Source organism: Camelus bactrianus, chromosome 26 (assembly GCF_048773025.1).
Source record: "Camelus bactrianus isolate YW-2024 breed Bactrian camel chromosome 26, ASM4877302v1, whole genome shotgun sequence".
NCBI classification, from domain to species: Eukaryota; Metazoa; Chordata; class Mammalia; order Artiodactyla; family Camelidae; genus Camelus; species Camelus bactrianus.
The window spans coordinates 8,460,724-8,488,666 of NC_133564.1; the positions used below are offsets into that span (position 1 = coordinate 8,460,724).

The window sequence follows — 27,943 nt, forward strand, 5'->3', positions numbered from 1 at the left end:
TCCTCAAATTTTTTCAAAATATAGAAGTATTTTGGAGCATGTCAGAGCACTTTGGTGTTGAAAATCCAAATGCAGGGAGTTGGGAAAGGTCTACACTCACCAACCCGCTTTAGAGACGCAAGGTGCCCGAATTGGCCCCCTGCATCTGGTTTTTTCCACTTGTGCAGATGAGTAAAGGAATCATTTACAGACCCAACCCTACATCCAGAAATAAGGTGATGCTTGGGTACCAAAAAATAAAAGACAGTTCTTCGCTCCTCTGAGAACACTGAGTGCAAAAGGATCATGTCATAAGACAGGGAAACTTTTCCAACAAGAAACCTAGTTTGAGTGTTTTTAAAACTTCCTATTGCTCCCACTATAGTCCCCAAATTTTGCTTATTAACAAAACACCAAATACGGGCTTAATCCTGACTCTAAAATTTTTTAAACATGTTTCATTTCTTTTTTTCTAGCTTTGTTGAGATACAATTGACTTGTAACACTGTGTAGATTTAAGGTGTATAGTGTGACAATTTGATACATGTATATACTGTGAAATAATCACTATAATAATGTTACCTAACACAGCTAGCACCTCACATAGCTAGCTCTCTCTGTGTGTGGGGAGAACTTTTAAGATCTACTCCCTCAGCAGCTTTCAAGTATACAGTACAGTATTGTTAACTGTAGTCACTGTGCTATACATTAGACCCCGGCATTTGGTTTCTTTTATTAGTAAACTGATGATTTTCTTATTTGATGGGAAAAGTCAGGCTGAATAATACAATGATCTCTTAATAACAGTAATAATGAAATGTATATCTTCTTCTCTTTACGACTAACAACGATATACATGAATTATCTAGCAAAAAGAAGGAGTTTGGTGCCTAATAGAGAATATGGAAGAAATAAGTAGTAACTATCTTTTTGGCATAATTAATATCTGGAAATTTACCTGTCAATCAAAATTCTGCATATCAAATCAACATTTATCATTGCCTTACGGTATGTAAATATAAATTCATGTCTTATGCAAAATAGAAATGAATGATTTGACAAATACTTACTGAACACTCACTATGAGCCGAGAACTGCACTGGGCACTGGGAGTGCAGTAAGGAACCAAATCAAGTCCATTCCTTACAGACCTTACACCCTTTTGGGGAAAGGGAATAACATGGCATTATGTGCGTCAAGTCAAAACTGTGTATGATCTTCCTGGGTCTTGGTCGGTGCTGGGAATCAAAAGCAAAGCAAGGAGAGCTTGGGGGAGATGGGGTGTGAACCAAGAGTGCGTTTCAGAGACACGGTCAGGAAGACACACTGGAGCAAAGGCTGGAAGGAAGTGAAGGCTGGATCATGATAAGATCTGGATCACCTGTGCTCTGCATCAATAAAACGTCTCTCAGCAACATGAGAGGATGGATGGTGTCGACACATCATGGAAAACATAGACACACAGAACCACAGAAATAAAGAGCTGAAGGGGAGAACTGATGTTAAATAGAATGCCAGAATTTCCATTTATACACCTGCTCCAACTTTAAAGTATAACTGAATTTTCTATTATATATAGCAAGTGAGAAAAAAAAACAGAAGCAAGAAAACAAATCCAACAAGCCAAGAAAGCAGGTGTACGTACAGGATGGAGGTAAGGAGAGTCCCCCAGGTACCTCTCCATGCCTCTCCCCATCCACAAGACAGGGCTGTCTAACTGACACCCTGAACGTTACAGAAACAAAACCTGCAGCAGCCTACAACTGACCCGTGTTGCCCTCATTCCTCCATCATTTAAACAATAACTCAATGAAAGAACTTAATAAAAATCAATTCTTAAGGAAAAGAACACCATATTTATGTCCTAGTATATACACAATCTATAAATGAAATTCTGAATATTTTCAGCCACTCCAAAGAAGAGGAGGGCGTTTCACGATAGCTACTGCAGCTTGTGCATTTATACAAATCTAGGGTTGCCATTAAGTGGGGTTCAGTTGTAAAGGTTAGTGAGAGGGGCTCACATGGGAGAAAAGGAGAGATGGAGCCATCAGGGAGGTCCTCAGATTCAATTTCAGGACCTATTATATGTCCTGAAAAATTTTAATGATATCTTAAGATTCTAAATATACATAAAGAACCTATGACCTGTGAACATACACCCTATTTCTGCAAACATATAATACATGGTATTTACATCATGCATGCAAGGAGACTATAGCATTGAGCAGGCGTGTAGCACGCTGCTGCTGGCCCATGTGGATCCTTTGTGCAAGTCTCAGTGAGCAATTAGAACAAGGCTTCCCTCCTGCTGAGCACAGGAAACCCCATGCTGGAATGCATGGCTTGCAATACTGGCTCAAAGTTGAACTTCAGCCATATCTTGACTCTTCACTTGGCTACTCTGTGATGTCCACACACTGCACACCTCCCTCCAGAGGTCCTGACAGGTGATAAAACATTTAGTCATGCTCATTTCCCTTATTACAAATTATTAAGGTCAAAGTTCCTTGTTACAAACTCAGGTCAGTAAGATTCAGTTTCCAATCACAGCTCAAACCGTGATTAGATACCTTATTACTTTAACATTCTGAATTTCAACAGCTGTATTTGCAAAAACGGGGCTAATTCTATCTGCCTGTATGTGGGGTGTGCCTCGTACCAGCATAGGAGACAAATGAATAATAAATGGCAGCATCCACCCATAAACTCTCCCCCGCCCCCCCCAGTCCATCCCTTACGTATTGGTGTCTGAGTTGTTCCACCAAACTGGTCATAAACATTCAGCTCTAATGAATAGACTCTGTCTTTAAGTGAGCGACTGATGGCGAGGAAAACTGTCAGAAAACTGTCTGCAAGATAATCTAAATCCAAATAGGAAAGCTTTGTATTTAGGCTTCCTTTATTTAGAATTCTTAATAGATAATGCTGGAGTGAATATTTAGACTGTCTAAGGAAAACAAAAGATTTCCAAAGAAACAAGAATAATAGTATAAATAAAATCAGATGAGGAATATTTTACCAACCTAATAAAGTGAACTCTTTTCAAACAAAAACAGACCGAAATTACACATAATTACAGTGCTAACTACAAATGAATTCCATCCACTCATCTTGACAATGTTGGTTATTAGTTTGGATTATATGTTAGTCATTCATTTTGATTATAAGAATTTAGAAAGAACTGAATTGCCTTTCATTAAAAATAGTCTCAAAAAGACTTTAAACAATTAAGAATATCCCTTTTCTCTGTTTAAAACACCAATGTTTATGGCGAGCTTATTATATGCTAGGCACATTCATATGTCATTTCAGTTATTGGGTATCAGATATGTTTACAGAATGCTGATCTTCCAGTTTGCACATGAATGCACATGGATTCTGCCGTCATGTGGGGGAAGCAGTAATAAACAGACCTAGATGCTGCACATCTGACACCCGGGAGCACTGCACAGTCCTAACTACCAGTAGGGCGACACAGAATTTTAATTTAGTTGCAATACAGCAAATATCTCAAGAGATGTTCTTATCTTCATCTATTCTTTCTCCTCGTAACTCCAATAATAATTTTTATGCTGGATAGAGTCAATCAGCATATCCAGTGCATATCTTTCAAGGTGTGGTCCAAAGATCACTGTAGTGGGTAGCAAGACCTTTTTAGAGTGTTTAAAATACTTACTTTTATTTTAATACAAAATATATTAATACATTAATATTTTATATATTCAATATTCTGTATTATAGTACTAAATAATATTAAATTATTTTTATAATACTAAGATATTATATTCTTTTTTTCATGATCAAATTGAAACTACTCAATAAAATTTAGAATTTTTTAAAATTTGTATCTGCTACCACGAGTTTGATAGCTCCTCAGAGCTTAAAGATTTTTCTGATAAGATATGTCATGATAATAACAAATGTGATAGCTTCGATACTGTATAGTGAAATGTATCAAGGTTTGGAACAACTCAGTACTCAATGTATGATTATTTGCCAAATTACTAATTCATGATGGTACAAAATCATACACATATAAAACATTAATTCAAGAAGAAAGCTGCATCAACCGCTTTTAATGTAAAGAAGTACACATTTCTTGTATGGTTAAATATTTCACAGTGCAGCTAACAGTTAAGAGAATATAATTTGCAAATTTTTGTTACAGTATCAAAAAAGAATATGAACAATTATTTAAAAAATACTAAAATATCATTTATTTTTCAACCATAGTGAGGCAAAATTTTTAAAAATATTTTAACCAAAACAACCTAGTGTAACAGATTGAATGAAGAAGCAGATTTACATCTATACGTAGTTTTACCACACTAATGATAATCAAAAGAAAGCTGGAGTGTTTATGTTAATATAAGGCAAAAAAATTAGTGAAAGCACAAAATATTGCCAAGGATAAAGTGGGTCACTTCATAACGTCAAAGGTATGAGTTCATTAAAAAGGCATAGCCATTTTAAACATGTATGTACCTAATAACAGAGCTTCAAAATACATGAAGCAAAAACTGATAAAACTGTAAAGAGAAACAGACAAATTGACAATTGCAGTAGAAGATTTCCATACACCTTTTGGAATAATGGATGGAACAATCATATTCACAAAATCAATAAGGCTATTAAAGACTTGAGCAACACTATCAACTCACGTGACCTAACCTTTACAGAGCACTTCACCAAACTACAACAAAACATGCATTCATTTCCAGTGAATTGCAATTTTTGTCATGATAGAGAACATTCTAGCCCAGAAAAAATTTTCAATAAATTTTAAAAGGATTCAAGTCATACAAAGTATGTTCTCTGACCACAAAGATCCTTAAAAAACCTCAAGATATTTGGAAAATAAATAGCACACTTTTAAATAACCCATGAAAAACAAAAGTTTTTATAAGGGAAAATAGAAAAGCATTTTGAACTGCATGAAAAGGAAAACATAAAATTTATGGGTTGCAGTTAAAGAAGTTCTTTGAGTGAAATTCTCAGCACTGAACATCCACATTAGAAAAGGTCCTAAACCATAGTTTCAATCTTAATAAACTAGAAAAAAGAAGAGTAAATTAATCCTATAGTAATCAGAAGAAAGAAAATAATAAAAGAGCAGAAATCAATGAAATATAAGGAAAATAAACAAATAGAGAAAAATTAGTGAAACCAAATGCACTTTTTTTGAGAGGATCAGTAACATTAATATAGCTCTACACCAATGATCAGGTAAAATAGAAAACACAAATTACCAATACCAGCAATTAGAATTGTACTATCACTGCTGATTTAAAGAATGATAAGGGAGTATTATAAGTAACTTTATGCCAATAAACTTGACAACTTAGATAAAACAGAAAAATTCCTTGTAAGATGCAAACTATCACAAGCTACTCACTCAGGTAGTGACAGATAATATGTCTGTAAAAGAAGGTGAATTTGTAATTTTAAAAAAAAACAGCTCCAAGAAAAGTCCAATTCCAGGTTACTTCACTGATGAATCTCTCAAAAACTTAAGAAAGAAATATTACCAACTCTACATAAACTCTTTCAGGATATTCCAGTGGAGGGAATATTTCCCAATTAATTTTATGAGAACAATACTATTACTCTGATAGCAAAACCAGACCAAGTCATTACAAGAAAAGACTATAGGCCAATATCTCTGGTGAATACACATGAAAAAATCTAAAAAAAGAAAAATTAGAAAATCAAATCCAACATTACATAAAGTGGATAATCATGACCAAGTTAATTTTATCCCAGAATGCAAGGTTGGTTTAATATTGGAAGATCCAACACTGTAATTAATCATGTTAACAACTAAACAATTAAGCAAACAAAAAAGATCATCCCAATAGATATAAAAAAAAAAAAAACTTTTCACAAAAACCCTACAGTCATTTTTGGTAAAAACTCCCAAAAAACTAAAAACAGAAGGGCACTTCCTCAACCTGATAAAAGAAATCTATGAAAATTCTGTAACTAGAATCACTCTTAATGATGGAAATCAGAACTTCCCCACTAAGATCAGGAATAAGGCAAGAATGTCTCACCAACTCTACTCAACCTTGCAATGTAGGTCCTAGCCAGTTCCTCTAGGAAAGGAAAATACATAAAATACATTCAGATTCAAGAGAAAAAATAAACTGTATTTATTTGTAGTTGAGAAGATCATCTAGGAAGAAAGTCCTATGAAATCTACAAAAAGAGTTTTTCCTAAAGCTAGCTTATCACAGTTCTGTGTATACACACATAGGTATACACACACTATATACTCACATGGTAAAAATAATATTTACATTTGTATGTAATTTTATAGACAATTTAATCTTCCAAATTATTTTCTCAGATGTTATATTATTCGATTGCCATAAACCTGGAGACATGTAAACAGCATGGAGATTCCCCAGAAAACTAAGTGAAAGACTGAGAGTCTCATCTGAGATAAGTACTCCCTCCCTTATCTGACTCTCCAGGCACATGCCCAGCCTGGCTTTCCCCCCAGACACATCAACACAGCTCCAATGGCTAAAGTTTACCCTAAGTTAAACATTGTCAGGAATAAGCCTGCTATAAGGATGACAGAGCGTAAAGGCGAGCATATTCACCCAAGGTGCTAATAAAATGTTCTGTTCTTGCCCTTGTGCTAAATAGAAACCGGCTCTGAATATTTCTGAATTCCTTGTTAACATCTGAAGATTCAACAGTTCCTCTGGTTCTCTACATACGATGCAATTTGAACAGTTCTGCATTGTCAGCTAAAATTTAATTTGCTTTGTTTTAAAACAGAGCTCTGCCAAACAGACCAAGGAAGTTTTGGGGTTTCAGGGATAACAAAGAACTGCACGAGCGATTTGTCTCACACACAAATGCATCGGACAAACACCCACTGAGTTTCTTTGTGCCAGGCACCATTTCAGTCACTAAGGAGGCAGAGATGAACAAGGTTCTATCCCTGTCCTGGAAAAGCTTAGGCTGGTGGGGGAAATGGACATGTAAAATGCATAGTAAAGATTTATTTCTGTAACTCTAATGAAGGGACGTGTGAGGTTTTCTGGAAGCAAGGCATGAAGAACACTTTTCTTTCTCTGGGTGGGGGGAAATGGAGGAGGTGACTTTTGAAATAAGAAAGAAATAATAAATAGGATAGAAAGGTCTATGAGTTCTAGCAAAAATTTGTAAATTTCATCTATGTGCTTCTTTTTAAAAGAGATGAAATTCCAGAATGTCTTCAACTGGACACACCATGCCCCCTGGGGTGCTAGTAACTACTCTAAGCAACCCCTGCTCTGGGAAGCTTCCTTGAGCCAAATGGAGGAAGCCAGTGATGAAAGGGAAGGAAGCTGGGCACAAAAGGTGGACAGTATGTGCCCTGGAATTCCCCCACAGACTGAGACTGAAGCTAATCCCCAGTTAAAACCAGCTTCCTGCTCAGCTTCCTATTCTGACCCTGTCCTGCTTTCTCCATTCCCTTTAACCAGAGGGCACTTTTCCAAAATGTCACCTGAATAAAAATACCCAACTCAGGCCCTGCTTCAAAGGAACTTAAGCTGAAATACTAGCCGCTTAATATATACTCAAAATTTGTGATATTTAACCTGTAACCGTTCCAACTGTCTGTTCCATTTGAAACAGGACAGACTCCACCATGAAGTCAAAAGTATTTCAGTAGCACACGTATACTTCTGTCTCTTTTCCATGTAAAAACGTACATATCATTTTACCAGTTCCATTACAGCCACCCTGCAGATAATTTTACTATTCTCTATCCTTTAAAAAAAAATACCATTGCTATTGCAATGTGATGAGTAACGTTTCTTCTTCCTTCTCTAATAGTATCACTACTTTCAATTATTAGCTCCCTTTAGTAGGCTAAACTCTCTACACATATCTTTATTTTTTTCTTTCTCAAAAATAGTGAGATTATAAGGAAGAAAAACATATTTCTTGCTGCCCTTTACTCTTCTATTTTGCAGCCTACTCCTAATGCCAGTATCCATCTTGTAAGTTGAAAAATACTCAGTTTCTTGAACTAACTGAAAGAAATGCAAACATCTAAAAAAATCACTATTATAATCACTACTACATTTATAATGTATCAACTGTAAAGAAGTCTCTAGTAATCATAATCTCAGTAAAATGAATCATAACATTTTCTGAAATAAACTGTGTTGACTGCCACTCATATTCATTATTATAAAAGTTTATTTAATGAAATAATCATGAAGCTAAAGTTATATTTTCGCACCATTTTTTTAAATATTAACCAAAAGGCATCAGAATATGGAAAGGTAACAAATTAAAAACAGGAAAAAAAACCCAGATACAGATTTTGATCATATCCATTTAGAGTTAAATTTTTAATACTGCTTTATATAGTGAAAGGAAACTCTGGAGGATCTGGAACTTTCAGCACAGTGTGTTTTAGACTTCTAGAGATACTATAGTTGTATAATAATTGAGAAGTCATATCTTTAAATCAAAAGGAAAAAGAGTTAAAACTACAAGGTGAAATTACATGTGTGCTAGAAAATAATATGTTATTCAAATAGTTACTTTTTTTCCTACCTGAAGTCGGAACCTGCTCTTCTACCATTTTCTGGAATCCCAGGATCTGGACACATGTCAGAGACCAAAGCAACACCTCCTTGACTTACTACAACAGAAAGAAACATTATTATACTTTCATGGAGTTGTTCAGGAAACATTCAGTCAATAAATGTATATTAGGTAGATTTGGTTCTTAAATAATGAGCACTTAAAATGTGATTCTTTTAAGAATTAAGAAAATTTAGTTCAATTAGAAAAAAATCTATTCTTATTCCTGAAAGACAAAGACGTCTCACCCAGGAGGTCAATGATCTTTGGCTGGAACTCTTTCCTCTACTAAAGAAGTCTAAATTTAATTTAAAAACATTTTCTCATTATGATCATTTTTATGACAAGTTATAATTAATAGTGTAACAGGGAAAAAAGAGCATCATGCCATAAATAGCTTATATAGAAGAAAGCCCTCACTCATTGCCATAGATGAAATGAAGATGTTAATTATTAAGATCTACATAATAGATACTTTACATTAAATTACCTATTGTATTTTAAACATCAAGTGAGCTTATCGTTGAAGTAGAGAAAGTAATGGTATTTTTGTGTAAATGTGCTGACTTATTTCTTTAACCTGTTTTATACAGAGCCCTTCCTCCTGTTGGGATGTTGTACAGTCAGAGGATAGTTTCTAAAGGACTAATTTGCTCATGAGAATGGTTGCTACTCCTATAGCCACTCCACTCTAACTAGTCTAATCTGATCAGGGTGATTCCCTCCTTCTTTCCAGAAATTTGTTCAACAGTGGTCTTGTGACTCAACTCAGTTCAGTAATACATGAGAGGAAACCTGCAGGAGTGCTTCTGGGAAGACATTCCTGTTAGCTAATAGAGATCATCTCTTTTTCACTCTGGACCCTACCAGGTCTGGATTTCAAATGTGTAACTGTCAGTACCATCTTGCTACAGTCCGATGACAGAGGCAACAGCATGGATGGAGTAGAAGGGATACAACAAGAACCAGGACCCTTGATATCATAGCTGAGGCAGGAACACGGACCAGCTCAGAAACCCACACTGCCTCTGAACATCCTGTTGGATGATCCATATACTTCCCACAGCTCAAGCCCATTTGAATACATGGCTTGATTATCTGAACCTGAAAAGCATTCTTATAAATATAAATATGCTCACATATGTTTCAAATAACCCTATAAGAAGGGAAAAAAAGTCTGGGTAGATACTGACCTCCTTTAGCATTTGTTTAAAACCTTAAACATTTGATTTCTGCATAAAAAAGCACTAATAATTAAAGCAAGATTTAGTTTTTATTGCTAGACTAGGATGAAATTGTGATATGGATATAAGCTTTCATTAAATACTAATCTTATCAGAATATAAAATTTTCTTTCCTAAATATTTAATTTTCTCATTAAAAAAAAATCCAGCAAGCTGGGTAGTGACATCAGCAAGACAATGGAACAGGAAGCCCCTGGCCCTTATTCCCCCATGGGAACCTCAAATAAACAACCACAGCTGGACTAAAATAACTTCACAGGGGCTCTAGAAACTAGTCAAAGATCTAAAGCTACTGAACAAACATCCAATAAGGAAACAGCCACATTCATAATGGTAAAAGATTTCAGGAAATTTTTACTTGCTTTTGCCCCACATACTCCCTGACGTGGCACTGTTGAGAAGACATGGCCCATTTCCTGGTTCCCCACCTGAAGACAGACGACCAAGAGAACAATGTTTACAACGTTGTCCTGGTCTGTCTGTGAGGCCACAGTGCTTGAAGGTCTAGTTTCTGCCTTGTCTGACTCAGACATCAGTTGGGGAATGATGGCTGGAAGCCAAGGAAGACAGCAGTGGGCACTGCTGCATGAAGAACAGCACAGGGGCTGCAACCACGTGGAGGCAGAAGATCACAGGCAATGGGACACCACAGGGCACAAAGACCCTGAGAAGAGGCTCAGTTGAGGCTTTCTGTAAAATTAAGATATTTAATGCAGTTGGGGGAGAAACACACACACACACATGGGACACATGCCCAGAAAAGACCTGAGAAGATTCTTCACCTCAGGCTGATCTCAAGGCTCAGTGGCCCACTAATTAGTGAAAGTCTTCCTCACCACTCTTCAAAGACTGGAAGAGGTGGCTCTTTCTTTCAAATGCCCAATTATTGGCAAAGACCACAAGGTATACAATGAAATATGGAAACATGGCCTATTCAAAAACACAAAATTAATCCCCAGAAATAGTCCCTGAAGAAATACATGCATTGGACATCCTAGACAAAGAATAAAAAAAAAAAAAAAACTGTCTTAAATATGTATTTGAATAAATAATGGTTGAACACTTCTAAATTTCAGGAAAGACACAGACATACAATTCCAAGGAGCTCGATGAACACCAAGTAGGAAAAACTCAAAAAGACTCACAATGAGACACATAATCAATCTCTCAAAAAAGAAAGAATATTGAAAACAGGAGGGGAAAGGCAACTCATCAAAAACAACAAGAAATCTTCAATAAAACTATCACTTGATTTCTCAGCAGAAATCTTTTAGGCCAGAAGGCCGTGGGGGGATACATTTAAGTGTTGAAAGAGAAAACTCTGTCAGTGAAGGATTTTATAGCCAGCAAAACTATCCTTCAAAAATGAGAGAAACAACAAGACATTCCCAGAAAAATAAAAGCTGAGGGAGTTAATTACTACTAGACTTGCCTATAAAATATGCTAAAAGGAATCCTTCAAGTTAAAATAAAAGGACACTAGACAATAACTCAAAGCCACATAAAAATACAAAGTTCTCTGGTAATGGCAAATACAGGGTGAAATTTAAAAAAAAAAACACTTTTGTAAGTTTGATTTCAACTCCACTTTTAAATTTTCTATAGGATTTAAAAGAAAAATGCATAAAATAATGATAAATCTATGTTAACAAGCACACAACATAGAGAGATATGATTTGTGACATCAATAGCATAAAGTTGAGGGAGAAACTGTAAAGGAATGGAGTTTTTGTGTGTGATTAAGGTTAAGCTGGTATCGATTTAAGACAGACTGTCATAAATTGGGGATCTTATGTGTAATCATCATGGTCACAGCAAAGAAAACATCTATAGAAAATAACTAAAGGAATCGAGAAGGGAATCACAACGTGTCACTACAAAAATTAACTAAATGCAAAGAAGACAATAATGGAAGAAATGAGGGACAAAAAAGCTGTAAGACATACAGGAAACAAATACCAAAACAGTAAAAGTAAGTGCTCTTCTAGCAGTAATTTATTTAAATGTAAGTGGAATTGACTCCCTGCACTGGCTGAATTGTGCTCCCCAGACCCCACATTCATATGCTGCAGTCCTGACTCTCGTACCTCAGAATGTGGCTGCAACTGGAGATGGTCTTTGAAGGAGTAAGTTAGTTAAAATGAAGTCATTAGGGTGGGCTCTAATCCAATAGGACTGGTGTCCTTATAAGAAAAGGAGATCAGGACACAGACACACACAGGTGTAGACCATGTGAAGACACAGGGAGAAGACCACCATTAACAAATCAATGAAGGAGCCCTCAGAAGGAACAACTTTGCTGGCCCTTGACCTGGAACTTTCAGTCTCCAGAACTGGAGAAGATACATTTCTGCGGTTTAAGCCACCCAGGAATTTTGATACAGTGGCCCTAGCAGACTAATACACTCCCCAATCAAAAGACATAGATTAGCAAAATAGATTTTCTTTAAAGGAAGAGATTCACTTGAGGTCTAAGGTTACAGAGGGATTAAAACTGAAGAGTTTTCAAATTCACAGCATCAGAAAGTAGAATAGTGATTTTCAGAAACTGAGGTTGAAAGTCCTGGGGAATTATCGTTTAACAGTTAACTACCTGTTTTACTACCTGTTTAGCAGGTAGTGGGAAAGATGAACATTTTCTGGAGATGGATGGTGATGGATGCACAACAACGTGAATATAGCTAATTCTGCAGAACTGTATACTTAAAAATGGTTGAAATGGTACCTTTTCTGCTGTGTGTCTCACTACTGTGTGTGTGTGTTTATTCCAACAAGTCATAAATCCATGACCTACAGCCAAATCAATTCCCACCGTCTGATAGTTCTACCACCTTTTCTTCCAACTCCATGGTTTCATGCTCAGTTATCATGAGCCAGGGCAGGATTCCCAATCTGCAGACAGTGGCCTACCACAAAGTCTGTAACATTTATTTTCCAAAGATTCTAGTTTTAATAAAATTTCAAACCCCAATGCAGAATGTAACTTCCATCATATTTTTTCTGCCATCATCATTTATATGGCTTTTATATCCCCTCAAGCAAAATAGTCATTGCCATGTCAGATGAATTCACCTTCATCCGGGTGAATGGTCACCACTGTTTCTAACAGTTGTAGCCCACTCTAGTGTGGTTCTTATCTCACTATTGAATAGTACCACGCTGGTCTAAGCACAACATAAAAGCTTAAGAAGGTCTACTTCTATCTCCCTTTTACTGTTTTTCTCACAGTAGTAAAAAGAAATGACAGAAATTGTACCCATCCAAATCAGATCAAAACACTCTGGACCTTTTTAAAGATAATGTCAAAGTTGCCTACTTATTCAAGAAAAGGTACTTAGTTGGAATTCTCTGAGAGCACAGAGTGAATAGATAAGTCTGAATGGCTTGCAGAGATAACAGAAGAGTGATGAAAGACTAAATATAAAATATGGCTGATTTTCTGAAACAGAGATAGGCTTTTAATGGGATAATGATAGAAAAAAATGGTGAAAAACAGGTTGTATACAAGTAAACAATGAGTTCCATAAATCTCAACTATCTATTCCATCAGCAATTAACTTCTCTGCAAACTGAAACTTTAAAGTTGTAAAGAGTCATGAAAATCAATCTGCTTCAACCAGGATCCCTGGTGCCTCAGAGAAATGCTTTCAAAAGACAGGAATTACTGGGCTTAATATCATTTTAACTCTAATTTTGTCAAATTATATTTTATCGAATCTCATAAGAGATATGCCATCAGTATTAATAAATATATTAAACTTTAGAAATTAAAATTTAAACTGGGAATATTCAATAGGTAGATTCATAATCCATCATTAACTAATAGTAAAAGCAAGATGCAAAATTATGCAAGTGGATGAACAGACACAAATTAGACAGTTTGTAAAAGACTCTGAATTAATTTAGATTTAAAATGTGTAAATTCTATCAATGTATGCATAATTAAATGACTTTTTTCAAAGCATGTTGATTCACAACATCTCACTAGACCCTCACAAGATTCCTGTGAGGTATGTAGAGCAGTAAGGAATGTGTTTCTCCCATCAAATTATCCTGTTCTTTGAGGACATGTGCTTGTCAATCAAAATTCAATATGAATTTATTTTGAACAAACTATACAGCTAAACTAGTCTATAGCAAAGGAAGCAACTAATACAAAAAGAGTCTAAGTAACTACTATGATAAAAGAGATTATAAACAATTAAGGTAGTGGAGACAAGATTAACGTTAGTGAAACAATCAGAAATAATTAGAAACGAAGTGCTAAGAATAATGATGATGATGACGTAAAATGAAACACAGAATCTTGGCTTGAAATTCCAAGTATCATGTACGTATATTTTAAACTGAATCCATAGACTCATTCCATGAGGAGATAATATCAAACTCATTTTACAGGAAAGAAAACTGAGGACAGAAATTACCTAGTTGATTATAAAATCCAGGTTCCTTTCCTCACATTTGCTGCAGTGAGTTAATGAGCATTGCATATTACAGGACTCTGGAAATCAAAGTGGGCTTTCAAAAAATCATTTTTAAAAATTCTTAATAATAAAATTTCTTCTATATTAAAAGGCACAGAACCAAAAAGTAAAGGAAAAAGGTGTTTTCATCTGTAGTCCCTCCCAAACATACACACGGGAAGCCATCTGGTTCCAACCACAGGGCTTTAGTTCAAATACCACCTGGTGGCGATTTTCCTGTAGTAAAAAGACCAGTTTCACAGCCTTTCCACATGAGCCATAAGCTCCCTCCAGAGCACTAGAACAATGAGTTGACATGAATATTAAATTTTCATGTACAATGCCATTTTTTAATTTAAAATTTAGTTTATATACCTTTGGAATAAATAATCCAAAATAAGAACCATTTAAATAAACTCATTTTTAGTGAAACTGCTCCTGTGATTTATTACAGCATATTTTTATTGTTTATACTTATTTCTTTAGAGACCTAAAGACATGTTTCAGCTGGATCAATTTTGAGACTAATTCTAACTATTTGAAACCTTCTGAGAGGTGACATATGTTTTCAGTTGCGTAACGATCAGGAATATATATACAGAACACACTCCAGTTGAAATTCCTTAGTAGCAATATCTCCACTCTATCAGTGACCTTTAGATGATGGACACCCCATTCGAGGTATATGTGTTTGGGGGATACTTCAGACTTTCCTGCTATAATCAGTTTGAAATAACTCAGCACTGACATTTGTTCTTTCGACATCTAATGGACGCAGTCTTTACTGAAATGAAAAGTAGTATCTACTTTCTAATGCATTTCACCTTTTTGATTTGCAAGAGGTTTTATCTCAACAAGAATGAAACTTAACCATATTACTCTTTCCTCAAAAACCAATAACTTGACTAAATGTTAATTTCGACAACATTTTGCTACTGTAGCACTTTCTGTCACTTAGCCGTAACAGGAGTATTTTTACATAAGGAGCACCACGTGGGACATTTCTACATGCATAACAGAATTTCCGGTACTTTTCTCTTCCTACTGAATATTTGCACAGTCTCAGCCTTTAGCTAGTTTTGATCCCAGACTAGCAAGCACATATTGACAAGCTTTGTAGAAACTGGTGAACAAAGAATCGTTAACATTTGGACAATAAATTCTTATTATCACAACATTAGGGTTTCAAATGGATAGTTTACACAGAAGTAAGTTGTCAAAAACACATTGCTCTGATCTGTATTGTTTTGAATCTCAGATTAACAGACAGACAATAAAGCAGTCCACAAACAGCTGGCCTTGTGTATGAGAGTCCAGGCTAAATTTTCCAGGTGTTTGATTTAATACAATGCCATTTTTGTCTGGAATCTCTGTCCTTTGCCCCTGCGTACTGTAATTCCCTGACTTTTAAAACTCTAGAAATTGAATGCCTACTATCATAATTTTTCTCTCTCGATTTCACCTGTGTTCTCTTATTTACATTCTACAGCCATAGTCTTAACTCAGACTACCTCTTAGGTAACAGTAATTTATTTTTAAAACCATATTTTAGCTTCTAATGTAATAAAATATACTAATATAATAAGTGTATCATTGAGAAACTCAAGAAACGTGTAAGGGGCTCTCTATTGCAGAACAAATAAAGACAGTTTGGCTGGCATTCGAACCCTTCTGTCTTTCTAACATTATTCTAACTACTACCTGTGAGGATCCTACGGTCCAGGTAATTTTAAATACTCCAAATTCCCCCACTGTTAAGGTTTTTTTCCTTTGACATTGCCTCTTCTTGATTGTTTTTTTGGCAGAAGGAAAAGATTTCTTATAAGGGCTATGATATTAATAATTATCCTCCTAAAAGCTAAAATCACTATGTCAGCAAATATTCAAAGAGGGATTACTGTCTTTATGTATTTTCAGGTTAAAGTAAGATGTTTATCTGCTATTCAAATAAAATGAAAAACAAGAACGTGCCAGTACAAAGTTGGTATAAATTCACGGCTCTGGAATGTTTACAAGAGCCCCGGGATTCGTCCTCATCGTTGTCCGATTCCAGACCATCCTGAGATGTTCACTTGGATGTGTCCTGGCAGGACCGAAAAGGGATGTCTCTGCCCTCCGCTGGCTCCCGCAAATGCAGAGTGACCGTCCCCTGGGGACTCGGCTGCCACGGCCTGAGGTCTTGCAGCCTGTCACTTCCGCTCTAGTGTCTTTGTGAAAATTTAAGGACTCTGGACTTGGGATTCATGGATAATTTTCAGGGCCTACTCAGAGCTGTCTTACAGGACACCCGATTATTCATGGTCTTCTAACAGTAAAGGAAGTACTTGACTAGGTCAATTTATATTACTATTTTGCATAGGATTTAACATACTAGTCTAATAACCTTGAAATATGAGAGGAAAGAGAAAAAAAACCTCAAAGTCAATGTATAGTATAATTGGTTTCAAGATTATATATATATATATATATATATATATGTATGGAATTGTTTTATATTCATATTTAAATAGCATTTATTTAAGTATTTTATATTAAATACAAGATATTTAAATTGCAAAACCTTATTTGTTGATTCTTAGATTTAAAAAGTAGGAAATAGTGCTTACTTGAGTGATGAGTATACACAGAAAGCTTCTTTCTCATAATAGTTCATGAAGCACACGACACATGTTGCTATCATGTATATTCCCTGTATTAATCAGGAAGTACTGAACCACCACCCCAGGCCAGGGAACGGTGTGAGAGAAGGCAGGAAGGTCAGCGTGGACGTGGGGTACTCACAGAACTGTAGGAGCTGCTCTAAAGGGGAAGGATTTGAACTGAGAAACATGGAGAGCCCAAGTCAGGAACCGAGGCAGATGTCAACCCGTGAAGACGCTTTCTGAGTAAGATTCTTAATGAGAAGAAGGGTCTCCCCACTTTCATACATGCACTCCAGCACCCTGGCCGCCAGTCAGCCCACAACGTGGGGGTCAACAGGGTCTGAACAGCCCACACGTTTACACCGTTCCAGATCCAGACAGCTGCTCTGTTCCTCATTTTCAGTATCTTATTCAATAAATGACACGAGATATTCCACACTTTACTATAAAAGAAACTTTGTGTTGGATGATTTTGCCCAAGGCTCATGTTCTAATAAGCATGTTGAAGGTAGGCTGGGCTGAGCTACGATGTTCGGTAGGTTAGGGAATCAGGTGCATTTCAACTTAACTGTATTTTCAACTTACGGTGGGTATGAGGACGTAACCCCAGCGTAAGTTAAGGAGCATATACACACATACACACACATACATGCATACTTGTAAATATACATGAAATATATAGTCAAAAACATTTACTCTGTAATATTTTCTTTGAACTTTGAATTGGATATTTCACATCCTTAAATGGTAAGTGCCATGGGAGTACACCCGGTCAACATTTTTATATTTCCTTACAAAGTCAAACTATGGAAAATGACGAAAAGAATAGCATTTAGGCTAACTTGGCAACATCTTCCAAACTGAAAGGACAAGACCTAATTCCTGATAAAAAAGGGAAAGCAGTCAGGAATCATTTTTAGGGGATAAACACTGAAAAAATGAGATAGGAAGTTTGTGTCAGAAAAATCCCAGAAATGTGGTGATGAAAAAATTCAAGAGCACAGTCCGAGCGCTTTACTCTTCAGCCCCAGAGAGTGAGCCCAGGAAGAGTCAGGGGCCTCCAGGCTGCGGCGGGCGGCAGAACTGGGGCTGAGCAGGGGCGCTCTGCGCAGCTGCGGCCCGGGGCGCACCAGCTGCTAATCCTCTGAGCCCCAGTCTTCTCGCCAGCTGTGCCGCATCACTGCGCAGGATCAGTGTCTGAGCCTTGCGGTGCGCCCAGCACTTCTCAACAAAGAGAACATTCCTACCCATGTCTGTTCCTCTCCTTCTTCTCCTGTAAACACCTTGGGCTAAATTATTTCAGTGTTTTCTTTCAACTCTAATATGCCATGAGTTTGCCTCTATGATTCCTATCCTCAGGGAAATTTCACCGAGAGATGTTATAACACACAAGTTTACTTTATAAAAGATTAGGGAAATGGAAAATACCTGAAGACAGACACAGAGAGAATACAGGTAAAATCATATTATAGTGAAAGCAACATGCACTTTTCATAAGGTAAAAAAAGAAAGATGACTCGCCTAGTGTAAGCAGAGGCTAAGAGACAGAACTTTGGAACTGTCATTCAGAAACACAGGGTTTAGTGTCTCCTACCTCAAACAAAACCAGTTGTATAGGCAATCGCACTTTACAACTTAGAAGTAAGTGGATTTGAAATTTTGTTTTCACAGTATTTACAATTGGTTTCTTACAGTGCTGTTGTGTTATGTTTAAAAGCCAGCAAGAGATGTTAACATATTTTTTGAAAAGATTCTGCATTTTTATTCATAAGAAGCAAACAATTCAAACAATTGATTTTTCTGGATAAGTTAGAGTAATCAAAATCACCATGGAAATAACGCCTGGAAGTAGAAACAGCAAGCTACTTGTGGCCAATCCCATTCAGCCATTCACCACCCATTCAGCAGCATATTGACTGATTGCCCAGCACAGGCAGCCTGGGTGTCAGCCTCCGGGAGGTTTAACTAGAAGACCTCAAGCAAACAAACCCCAGAGCAGTGCTCGTGGCTGCAAACTGGAATGGGTGCTGTGGAGGAAAACCTGAGCAGCATTAGAGAGAGTAATGGATAGAGGGTAGGGAGGATTTAGGACAGGATCAGGGCTGGCCCCTGAAGGCAAATGACAGCTGAGCTGGAACTTAAAGGGTGGGCTGAGTTAGCCAAAAGCAGAGTGAACATCACACCCCACTTGGTCAGTAAACTGCCAAAGTAAAGCCCCTTAGGAAGATATAGGGGCATACAAAGAACCAAACAAAGAAGGCCACGTGGTCCATTTCACTGCAGCTGGAGAGGAAGCAGGAACCCCCAAAGATGCTTAGATGAGAAGGTCCAACTTAGGTTAAATTCTTCACTTGGCCACTCCCAGAGGGCTGGGCAGACAGAGGGAGGAAACTGTCACGTGGTCCAGACACACGGAGGTGGTGGCTTGGACAAGCGGGTGACTGGGAGATGGACGGAAGCGTACAGATGTTCGTTATGTTGGAGATAAAGGGGAACTGACTTTGTGACTGGGGAAAATGGAGTTCTCTGTCTGACCTACTGTTTACGGTGGTGTGGATGCAGGGGGACAACAGATTAAGATCAGAAGGCAAAACACTCCATTTTCGATCTGTTATGTTGAAGATGCCAATAGACAGCCCAGTGGACAGGCCAACTAGCCTGCTGGATTTACATGCCTGGATCAGGAGAAGTGGTGCATTAGAGAAACAGGAGACCTGTCACAGAGGCGATGGTTAACATCATGGAAGCCATTGACGTGGTTTAGAAAGAGACTGGATCACTCGTTCTCAGCCTTGAACAACCCAAGCACACCGCTCCTTCTGCCCGAAACACCCTACAGCCACTTCTTCATACCACTGCTGCCTCAGCACAAGATCCGCCCAATGTCCCCTGCCATGACCACTCTAGCTAAGGCAGCCACGTCTCCACACCATTCTCTACCCCCCAGGGCCCCTTCTCCTTTCTTGATAGCGCTTAACACTCTCAGAAATTATATGAGTTATTTACTTGGGACTCTTCCTACATAGTGCAAGCCCCTCGTGGCAGAGGATTTTCTGTCTTGTTCACTGTTCTATGCCCAGAATCTGCACAGGGACCAGGAAAACAACACAGGTTAGCAGGTGACTGATTTGAGAAACACCAGAAGCCAGCTTACAGCTGAGTCTGGAGTGGCTTGATCATCTTGAGGTCACGAATAGGCAGATAAAACAGCAAGTAGCCGAGAAGGAGCACACAAGAAGGCAGCCTGTAGTGTCAGGGGAGCCCAGACAAGAGAATTTTTCAGGATGAAAACTGTTTAGAACAATGATAAGAAGCCAAGTAAACAGAAGATGAAAACATATCCACTGGTTTGGCAACACTGGGGATCACTGGTGATTTCAGCATGTTCGGTTCAGGATGAATAATGAAAGACTGAAGTCCTCAGGTGGAGGGAGAAAATGTAAGAGAAATGTTCTGGGTACAGCTCTTGAATATACAAAGGACTCTCAAAGGATTTATCTTGAAGCGAGTTGGAGTTTTTCTGCCTTAGACACTGACAGGTAAACAAGTGACCCGAAATACTTAATCTATCTTTAAAACTTGAACTCTCCCCTGATACAAAGATAATCTGGCGTCATCTATGGTAGACCAGGTGCCTTTTCCTGCCCTTCCAAACCACAGCTCAGTAGCCTTCAAGTTACAAATTGCACACTTAGGGAGAGAATATTGATTCTATAACCGTGGATAAATTCACCATTAATTTCTCACTATGTAAGACTGCAAGTATTTTTCATTCAAATTTTGTTATTGTTGTTCTCATTATTACCAGGAGAAAATTTAGCAAGCTTCTTCTTTAAAGTCCTCAGTAGAGAAAACTAATGTAATGAAGTTGAAAAAAATATATCACAGTTGTTCTTGAGGGAAGTACACGTGATTTAACATTGTCCATAAAATGTCACAGCAGTCTTTGGAGGAAACATTCTTTCCCTTAGGGGGGAAAAAATACGACATAGGGACGTTCTTCCTAGTCTTGGTCATTGGTGCAAGTGGAGATGTGAGGCCTGGAGCAGCCGTGCAGCTGCAGTGGGATTAGCTCACCCATGAGGGTGGGAGAGACGGTCGCTGACGATGCTATTGGGTCCCTCGATAACAGACCTCAAAAATACCCCACTTCCTCACGTCTCGAACCTTGTGATAATGTATTTTCTCTGTTGTTTATACTAGTTTTTGAGCTACGTGATACATTTTTTTAAGCCACGTGATTTGCCATCAGAAGCATCCTAACTGAAAACAGGTTGTCCCACTTGCGACCTGTGCTTTGTGAGGAAATTTCAGAAACGACATGTGTCTGAGACTCCTCCCCCTATAACGTGAGGACGGAGGTCACACACGCTTCACAGGGTTGCTCTGAGTTCTGGCAACTTAAGGTCTGAATCCAAACGTCAACTCACCTTGCTAACCTGAATAAATTACATAATCTCACCGAACCAAGGAGCAAGGACTTAAGGCCAAGCAGAGTGGGTCTCATTCAGTTCCTCCCTGATGTTAACTGCTGCTTCACTCCCTGTATTTCACCAGACTTCAAGAGCCCATGGTTAAAAATCTTGGTTTTCAGACCTTGGGGTTTTAAACATCGATAGATCAAGCCCAATCATTCAATCAGACATACCACAGACAATACACAGGGAAGAATGTTATCCATTTGAGCCAGTTCTCCAATCCCAATGTGAGTTTGCTCCGGGCAAGTCAGATGAAGAACATCAGTGTTGGCTTCAAGTTGAGAGAAAAGTCCTTGCCTTAGGCCACACCCACCCAAGCTGACCTTGAAACTCTGAGCCCTGGAGACGTGATGGTACTGATGGCAGGACCCCAAACATTTTTGGAGAGTGAAATACATCCATCTTCAAACATATTGTACTAGAAAAAATCATGGAAAAAATATTTGTATCTCCCTCCAGTGTTGCTTCTGGAAAGTGTCAAGACCCTGTAGGTTTCTCTTGCATGGTGTCTTAGAGAAGCAGAAGCAAAATGCACATTCTGGGTCTAGAAAGAATATTTCTCTCTAGAATAGAAAGTCAGCAGACAGGAAAAAGGCTCTTGGTCAGAACAAAGCACACGTAGCCATGACCTGATGGCGAGGACCCACAGCCTGTCAGCAGGGGGAGGCGGAGGGACAGAGAGGGGGTTGACTCGTGGAAGTGTTATGTTGTTAGCTTTTGTAAAAATTGTAAATGCTCTCAGTATTCAATGCTTAATGTGAACCACGGTTTGCTGGATTCATCAAATACTAAGCTTGGCACCTTTCTAAATTCCCTGTTTTGTTTCCAGTACCTACAGTTTTGTGTGTGTGTGAATCGTGGCCTTGAAATGTGTCATTAATCAGCCTCCCGGCCCCCCCAGAGAGGCTGAAGGAAAGTTGGATTCGGTCATTGCAGAAGGCTCTCAGACGGACTGCTTCTCAGAAATGCACATTTAACACAAGATGGGTAATCACTTTCCTGGCATAAATTGCCTCTTTCAGACTTTCCATTTGGCTTCTTCTGTGTGACTCATTAATCCCTACACAAATCCAGGGTAGTAAGTGTTAGCAATTACTAGCTCTCTCCTCCAGATGGAGAAACAATGAGTTGCTAACAATGGAACCCAGAACCCTCAGTGGGGGCACTTAATTCACCACCTCCTGTAACAACTTCAACCAAGCAGATCTCAGAAGCAGGAATAAAAATCTGGTTCTTCTGGAAACCCAGAGATCTCCTCCTGTATTATTAAGCGGCTTCGTGCGACTTGTCTTTCTGGCAGGATGGGTATACACTTGTTAAGGTAAAGGGTAACTTGGTCATTGGGGTAAACTTGTTTATTTCAGTACAAAATAAAGGAGCACAGGACATGGAGGAAATCCTTTTTTGGAATCATGATTTATGTCTCTGCTATGAAATGTCTCCAAAAGCCATCACAAGATCCCTGAGAGGTTACTAGTCTTTATACTCAGGTAAGAACTCCAAATGCATCTTTTTCTTGTAAAAGGAAGGCAGGTACTGGGAATAGATTATGAGCTAAAATACCTGAGATCAGCATTTTCCTCTCCACCAGTCAGGCTCCAGCCACCCCCACCCACTGCACAACAGCGCACCTGTGTGACGGCCACGCGGGTGTGTGTGCTCTGCCAACCTCTTCCTCAGACTGTCCTGATTTTCCTGTTCTTGGTAGAGCTCATTTCAGTCAGGTTTCAGGACATAAGCCATATGTACAAACACACACGTTCGCATTAAGTAAGAAACATAAACACTGAATGAATACCTGACAAAAATGAGGTGAGACCAGAAACACTGGGAGATAAGCAGTCCCCTAGATGGGAACTTCCTAACAGGGTCAGCCCAGAACTTCCCACTGTAACTGCTGTCAGGACACAGGAGACAGCAGGTAAAGCCTGGGCCACCCAAGATGGAACCTCTGAGCTCACACAGACAGATCAACCTATCCATATAGTATTTGTGTGTGTATATGCACATGATACATTATTTGCACAGACACATGATTTGTATAACACAGTATTTGTATTGTGTGTACACACACATACATGATTATGTATGCATTATCTGCATATATATACTCATGTATGTATATTAAAGTCTTCATATTACAGATAAGACTACATATAGAGTTATATATAGTATATTACATATAATACATAAAATTAAATATATATTCTATTTAAGAGTATTATATATTCTTTATATATAATACAGTTACAGACATAGATGATATATGAGACCCCCCCCAAAGAGTCACTCTCAGTAAAAGATTTGACAAAGAATAAACCCACCATAAAAAGGAGCTGGCAAAAATTCTTTTTTAAATCTTGCCCTTTTCAGCCTTGGTTTTGTGTGTAAGAAAAATAAATCATTGCCAAGATCGATAACTCAAAGTCAGCATTCATATGGGTTCGTAACCTAAGTCCATGGAACCCGGGTGTCCCTACAGATCTTAAGGTGAAATCAGAATTTCAGGATTTTATTTAGCAGTGACCATAGGAAACCAGCAGAAGCAAACCCACGTCCTCTCTGGGGGAACACAGCTTTCATCGGAGACTCAAAGAACCCCCAGTGATCCAAGGAACATGAGTCACCATAAAGAAAAAAAGTAACTCACAGCATGGGACGAGGACTTAGCAAAGGCTGGGCCAGGAGTGAGACCCAGATTACCAGGCAGCCCGCAGAGACCTCAGGTGTGGGTGCATGTTTAATGTGCACCTATGACTAAGAGAAAAGCTGACGTGACCTTAGAATAAGAAGTAACAAACAATTCAAACAGGCTTTTAAACTAACCCGGCAGAGCCTCTAGAAATGACACATATACATTAAAAATACAGTGTGCTTCTATAGATTAAAAAATGTAATAGCTGAAATTAAAAAAAAAATGAGGAATAGGAATGACAGAAACCAAAATTAATACATGCAAAAATAGACCTTAAGAAACTATTCAGAATGTAGCATAGAGTTAAAAAAAAAAAACCAGCTGTGGATGTGGCCGTTTAAGGGCACAAGGGAGAGTGAGGTCTGCTTACGACTCATCAGAGTCCCAGACAACGATTCAAAAGTCAGGAAGAGGCCGCACTTAGAGCTCTGCTGTGTGAGAGCCAGAAGCTCCATGAAAGCCCTCGCGGTCACGGTGGGCCGGCCGTCACTGAGGAACAGCAGCACGGCAAGGACAAGGAGAGGATCTCAACAGGAGCCAAGGAGTCTGGAGGGGAGGAGAAAAGAGGGGAGAGGCCAGACAGCAGGCGTGGGGCTCGCGCTGAGGGACACGCTGTAGACCCTGCAGGTGCTTCCGCACCAGGCCACAGCATCCTGCGCTGCTCATCCACCTGCCGGAGAGGGAGGGAGGAGCCAAACCACAGGGTCACTAATGTAATTAATTGAATCACCAGGTCAAGCAGCTTGATTAATCAAGTCAGCCGGACAGCAGTTAAGGCGATCAGCCTGATTGGATCCGTATTTGGGCACCGATCAGCAGTCCTGAGGGACTGTGGGTCTGGTCACAGGAAAGGAGGCAGCGATGACCTTCCTGCTGGAGAAGGGAAATGTCTTAATGGCCCTTGCTGCAAAAATGACTGGAAACAAGCATCTGAAACAAGTGTCCTCAGAGCCTCTAACTTTGTCTCTAAGGGAGAGCTCTAAACCAGCCGCAGGAGCACCCAGGAACCTAGAACCGAAATTCCCCACAGTTCAGGCCCAGCCCAGCCCCACTGCCCCAGAAGCTCTGCAGGTGGAGACAGTGAGCTGTGGCCTAGTAAACTCTCCAGGTGGACAGTACGCAGCTACAACTTCAGAACCGCTGCTCTTGGGGAATTTAAACAACAGTATTAACAGCAGTTGTCTATGATCGGTGCTGCTGAAAGCGTAGGTTTTGACGCCAGCTGGCCCTGAGTTGGGTGGAGCTCTGAAACGTGCCAGTGTGAGGCCTGGACCATGGAGACGGGAGTCAGAGGAGGGTCTGATAAGGCCCAGGGGCAGGTGTTTCATCTTAACACAGGGCAGTAGGAAGACGAGATGGCACCAACAAGGCGCCTCTGAATGTCCATGGTCCTCCCCCGTCAGTGAGAGGAGGAGGAGGAGGAAGAGAGGGTGAGAAGGGTAAGCGTGGGAGGTTAGGACTGAACTGACAGCCAGCGCGGCTGAGGGAGGAACAAAAGGAGACAGGATGCAGGTGGTTGCAGCGAAGCCTCAGGACAAGCCCCTATTTCCCTGGGAACGCCTCCAGGGTTTCTGATGCTCAGTCCCCTAAGGAAAAGACAAATCACTTCTCTCCCAGCCTGTGTTCCTCTCTGTCTCCTTCTTGTGACTGAGGGAAACCCAGCAAATGTTACAGCGTTAAATTGTGAAGCTTCTGTTCTGAAGCCATGTACCAGTCTGAATGGTGAGATCAGCGACGAGAGACAAAGCGGCCAGCGTTAACTAACTCCCTGAAGCCGCCGAGCAGGGGCGGTGCACAGATCAGTGGTGGTAAGCGTCAGAAGCCCTCGTCGACTAGCGACGGAGCAGTGTAGAGGAGGCATTTGTCTCTGGAAGCTGCAACAACATGGTGAACACAGATGCACACACACGTGTTCCCTTTGGAGCTGGCGCTGACAGCCTCGGAGGGGACACCTGCCCTCACTGAGGGACAGGTTCGGCAGCCAGGCTGGTAGAAGCTGAACAGGTCTGCCTCCTGCTCTCGGAGGAAGGGAAGGACTCGGCGAGACACAAAGGGAGACCCTGACTGGCAGCTGATGGGGGAGAAGGGAGGTCCTGGGGGAGGACAGAAGCCACGTGAAGCTGGTGAGCCCCTGCACTTGCAGACAGGGCAGGGAGACCTCAGACAGACACAGCCTATGAGGCCAGACTGTGAGAGTTTATTTTACTTTGCAAAAGAGATAGAGGCATCTTGTGGTATCTGATTATAGAGACAAAGTCAGGTTATTTTAAGGAAAAAAATTAAATACATAGTGAAAGAAAGAGGTCCATTAAAATGACGTGCCTCTGAGAGGAATGAACGGGTAAGTGTGTATCCGGCAATTTGGGTATAAATACTATCATCTTCAACATATGTCTTCCTTTACTTCTTGATTTATAAATTCTACGTATCAAAGTGTATCCTGAGGAAATAATTTTAAAATCTTGTTTAAAAATACTAGCAATAATGATATTTACAACATTTTCAGTACAGTAGTAGTAGCAGACTGGAGATATCCTTAGACTCCCAACGAAACCTGAAGTGGATTAAGTTAATTGTGGTGTAGCTGCAAAACGGAAAGCTCTTCAGCCAGGAAAATGTATTTGGCAGAATGTTTATCAACACAGAAAGATATTCACAACATATGAAATGAAAAACAAACAACAGAACAGTTATAGAGTATTCTGTCACATTAGAAAAAAATTGCATGTACACAAACATAGAAAAAGCAAGACTATTCGCCTAGATGTTAACTGCAAATTTTTTTGCATTGTAAAAATAGATTTTTATTAAATGGTTTGTTTTTATTTGTATTTTCCAACTTTTTCTATGTTTGCACTGCTTTGTAATAAAAAATCAAAACAAAAGTCTGTTCAATTAAAAAATATATTAAGTACCTTATTTGAAACTAAGGGAAAATTGTACCTATTCATATAATAATTATTTCCCTTTGAAATGTAAATAAAAATCTGGTGGTTTAGTAGTTGAGATTCAGGGGAGAAGTAACATTTCATAATGTGTGAATTTGTTTCCCTGATACTCAGTAGGACTGCCCAAAACAGCAGTTAGGAAACCACTAAAAATGAGTAACTTTCTAGGTTCCTGCCAAAGGCACACTCCAAGGGCCCTAATGTGCCTAGTTTTCACACCTCATTAGCACTTCTCTTAAACAGGGCTTGCAGCCTGGCAGGTGGGAGGGGATGTTTTCCATGGATAACGACCACTGTCATCAGTCTTTTCTTTACTGCCCTGCCACCTGCCCTTATCTCTCCTCAAGGGCTGGCCTTACTCCTCTCTGACCGAATTTGGTGTGTGTGCCCCTGCCTTGGGCATGGAGTGGGTATAGCAGACGGAAAAAAAATTAATATCTGGATAACTGTACATCATCCTCTACAATTATTCCCAATTTAAGGCCAGGTGGTGTGAGTTTGTCCTAATGTTTCAGCGGCTCTGTTCTGCCTCTTCTGGTGAAGCTCTGGTGCCCCCACGGTGCAAATCTGGCATCTCTTTTGTGAAGTGGAGGGTGAGTCCAGCCCTTGACCGGTAACACCAGTCCAAGTCAGGAGTTGAGACTGACCACAGTAACCGGGTTAACGTGAGCTAGTGGGGGAGGGGCGTTCAGTGATGCAACTACAGACAGAGGGGCGTGTGATAGCCTGAACTCTTCCAGAACACCCATGTGCCAGGCAGAGGAGAAGGAACTATTCCAGATAAAAGGAGACCTGCCCTGTGTGAGTCTGGGGCGGCTCTGAGGTCAGGGGGGAATACACTGTAGAGCACATTGCTGAAACAACCATGGGCAATGTTTGAAATTTGATATGAT

The 27,943-nt window shown here is 39.3% G+C and overlaps 1 protein-coding gene across 1 annotated transcript in view; it reads right to left on the minus strand.

Moving 5' to 3' along the window:
- CSMD1 (CUB and Sushi multiple domains 1) overlaps positions 1-27,943 on the minus strand; it is a 1,327,842-nt gene that overhangs the window by 333,412 nt on the left and 966,487 nt on the right. The window contains exon 8 of the mRNA XM_074353379.1: positions 8,551-8,638. Within this exon, the coding sequence (XP_074209480.1) occupies positions 8,551-8,638 (88 nt within the window). The remainder of the gene's footprint in view (positions 1-8,550; positions 8,639-27,943) is intronic.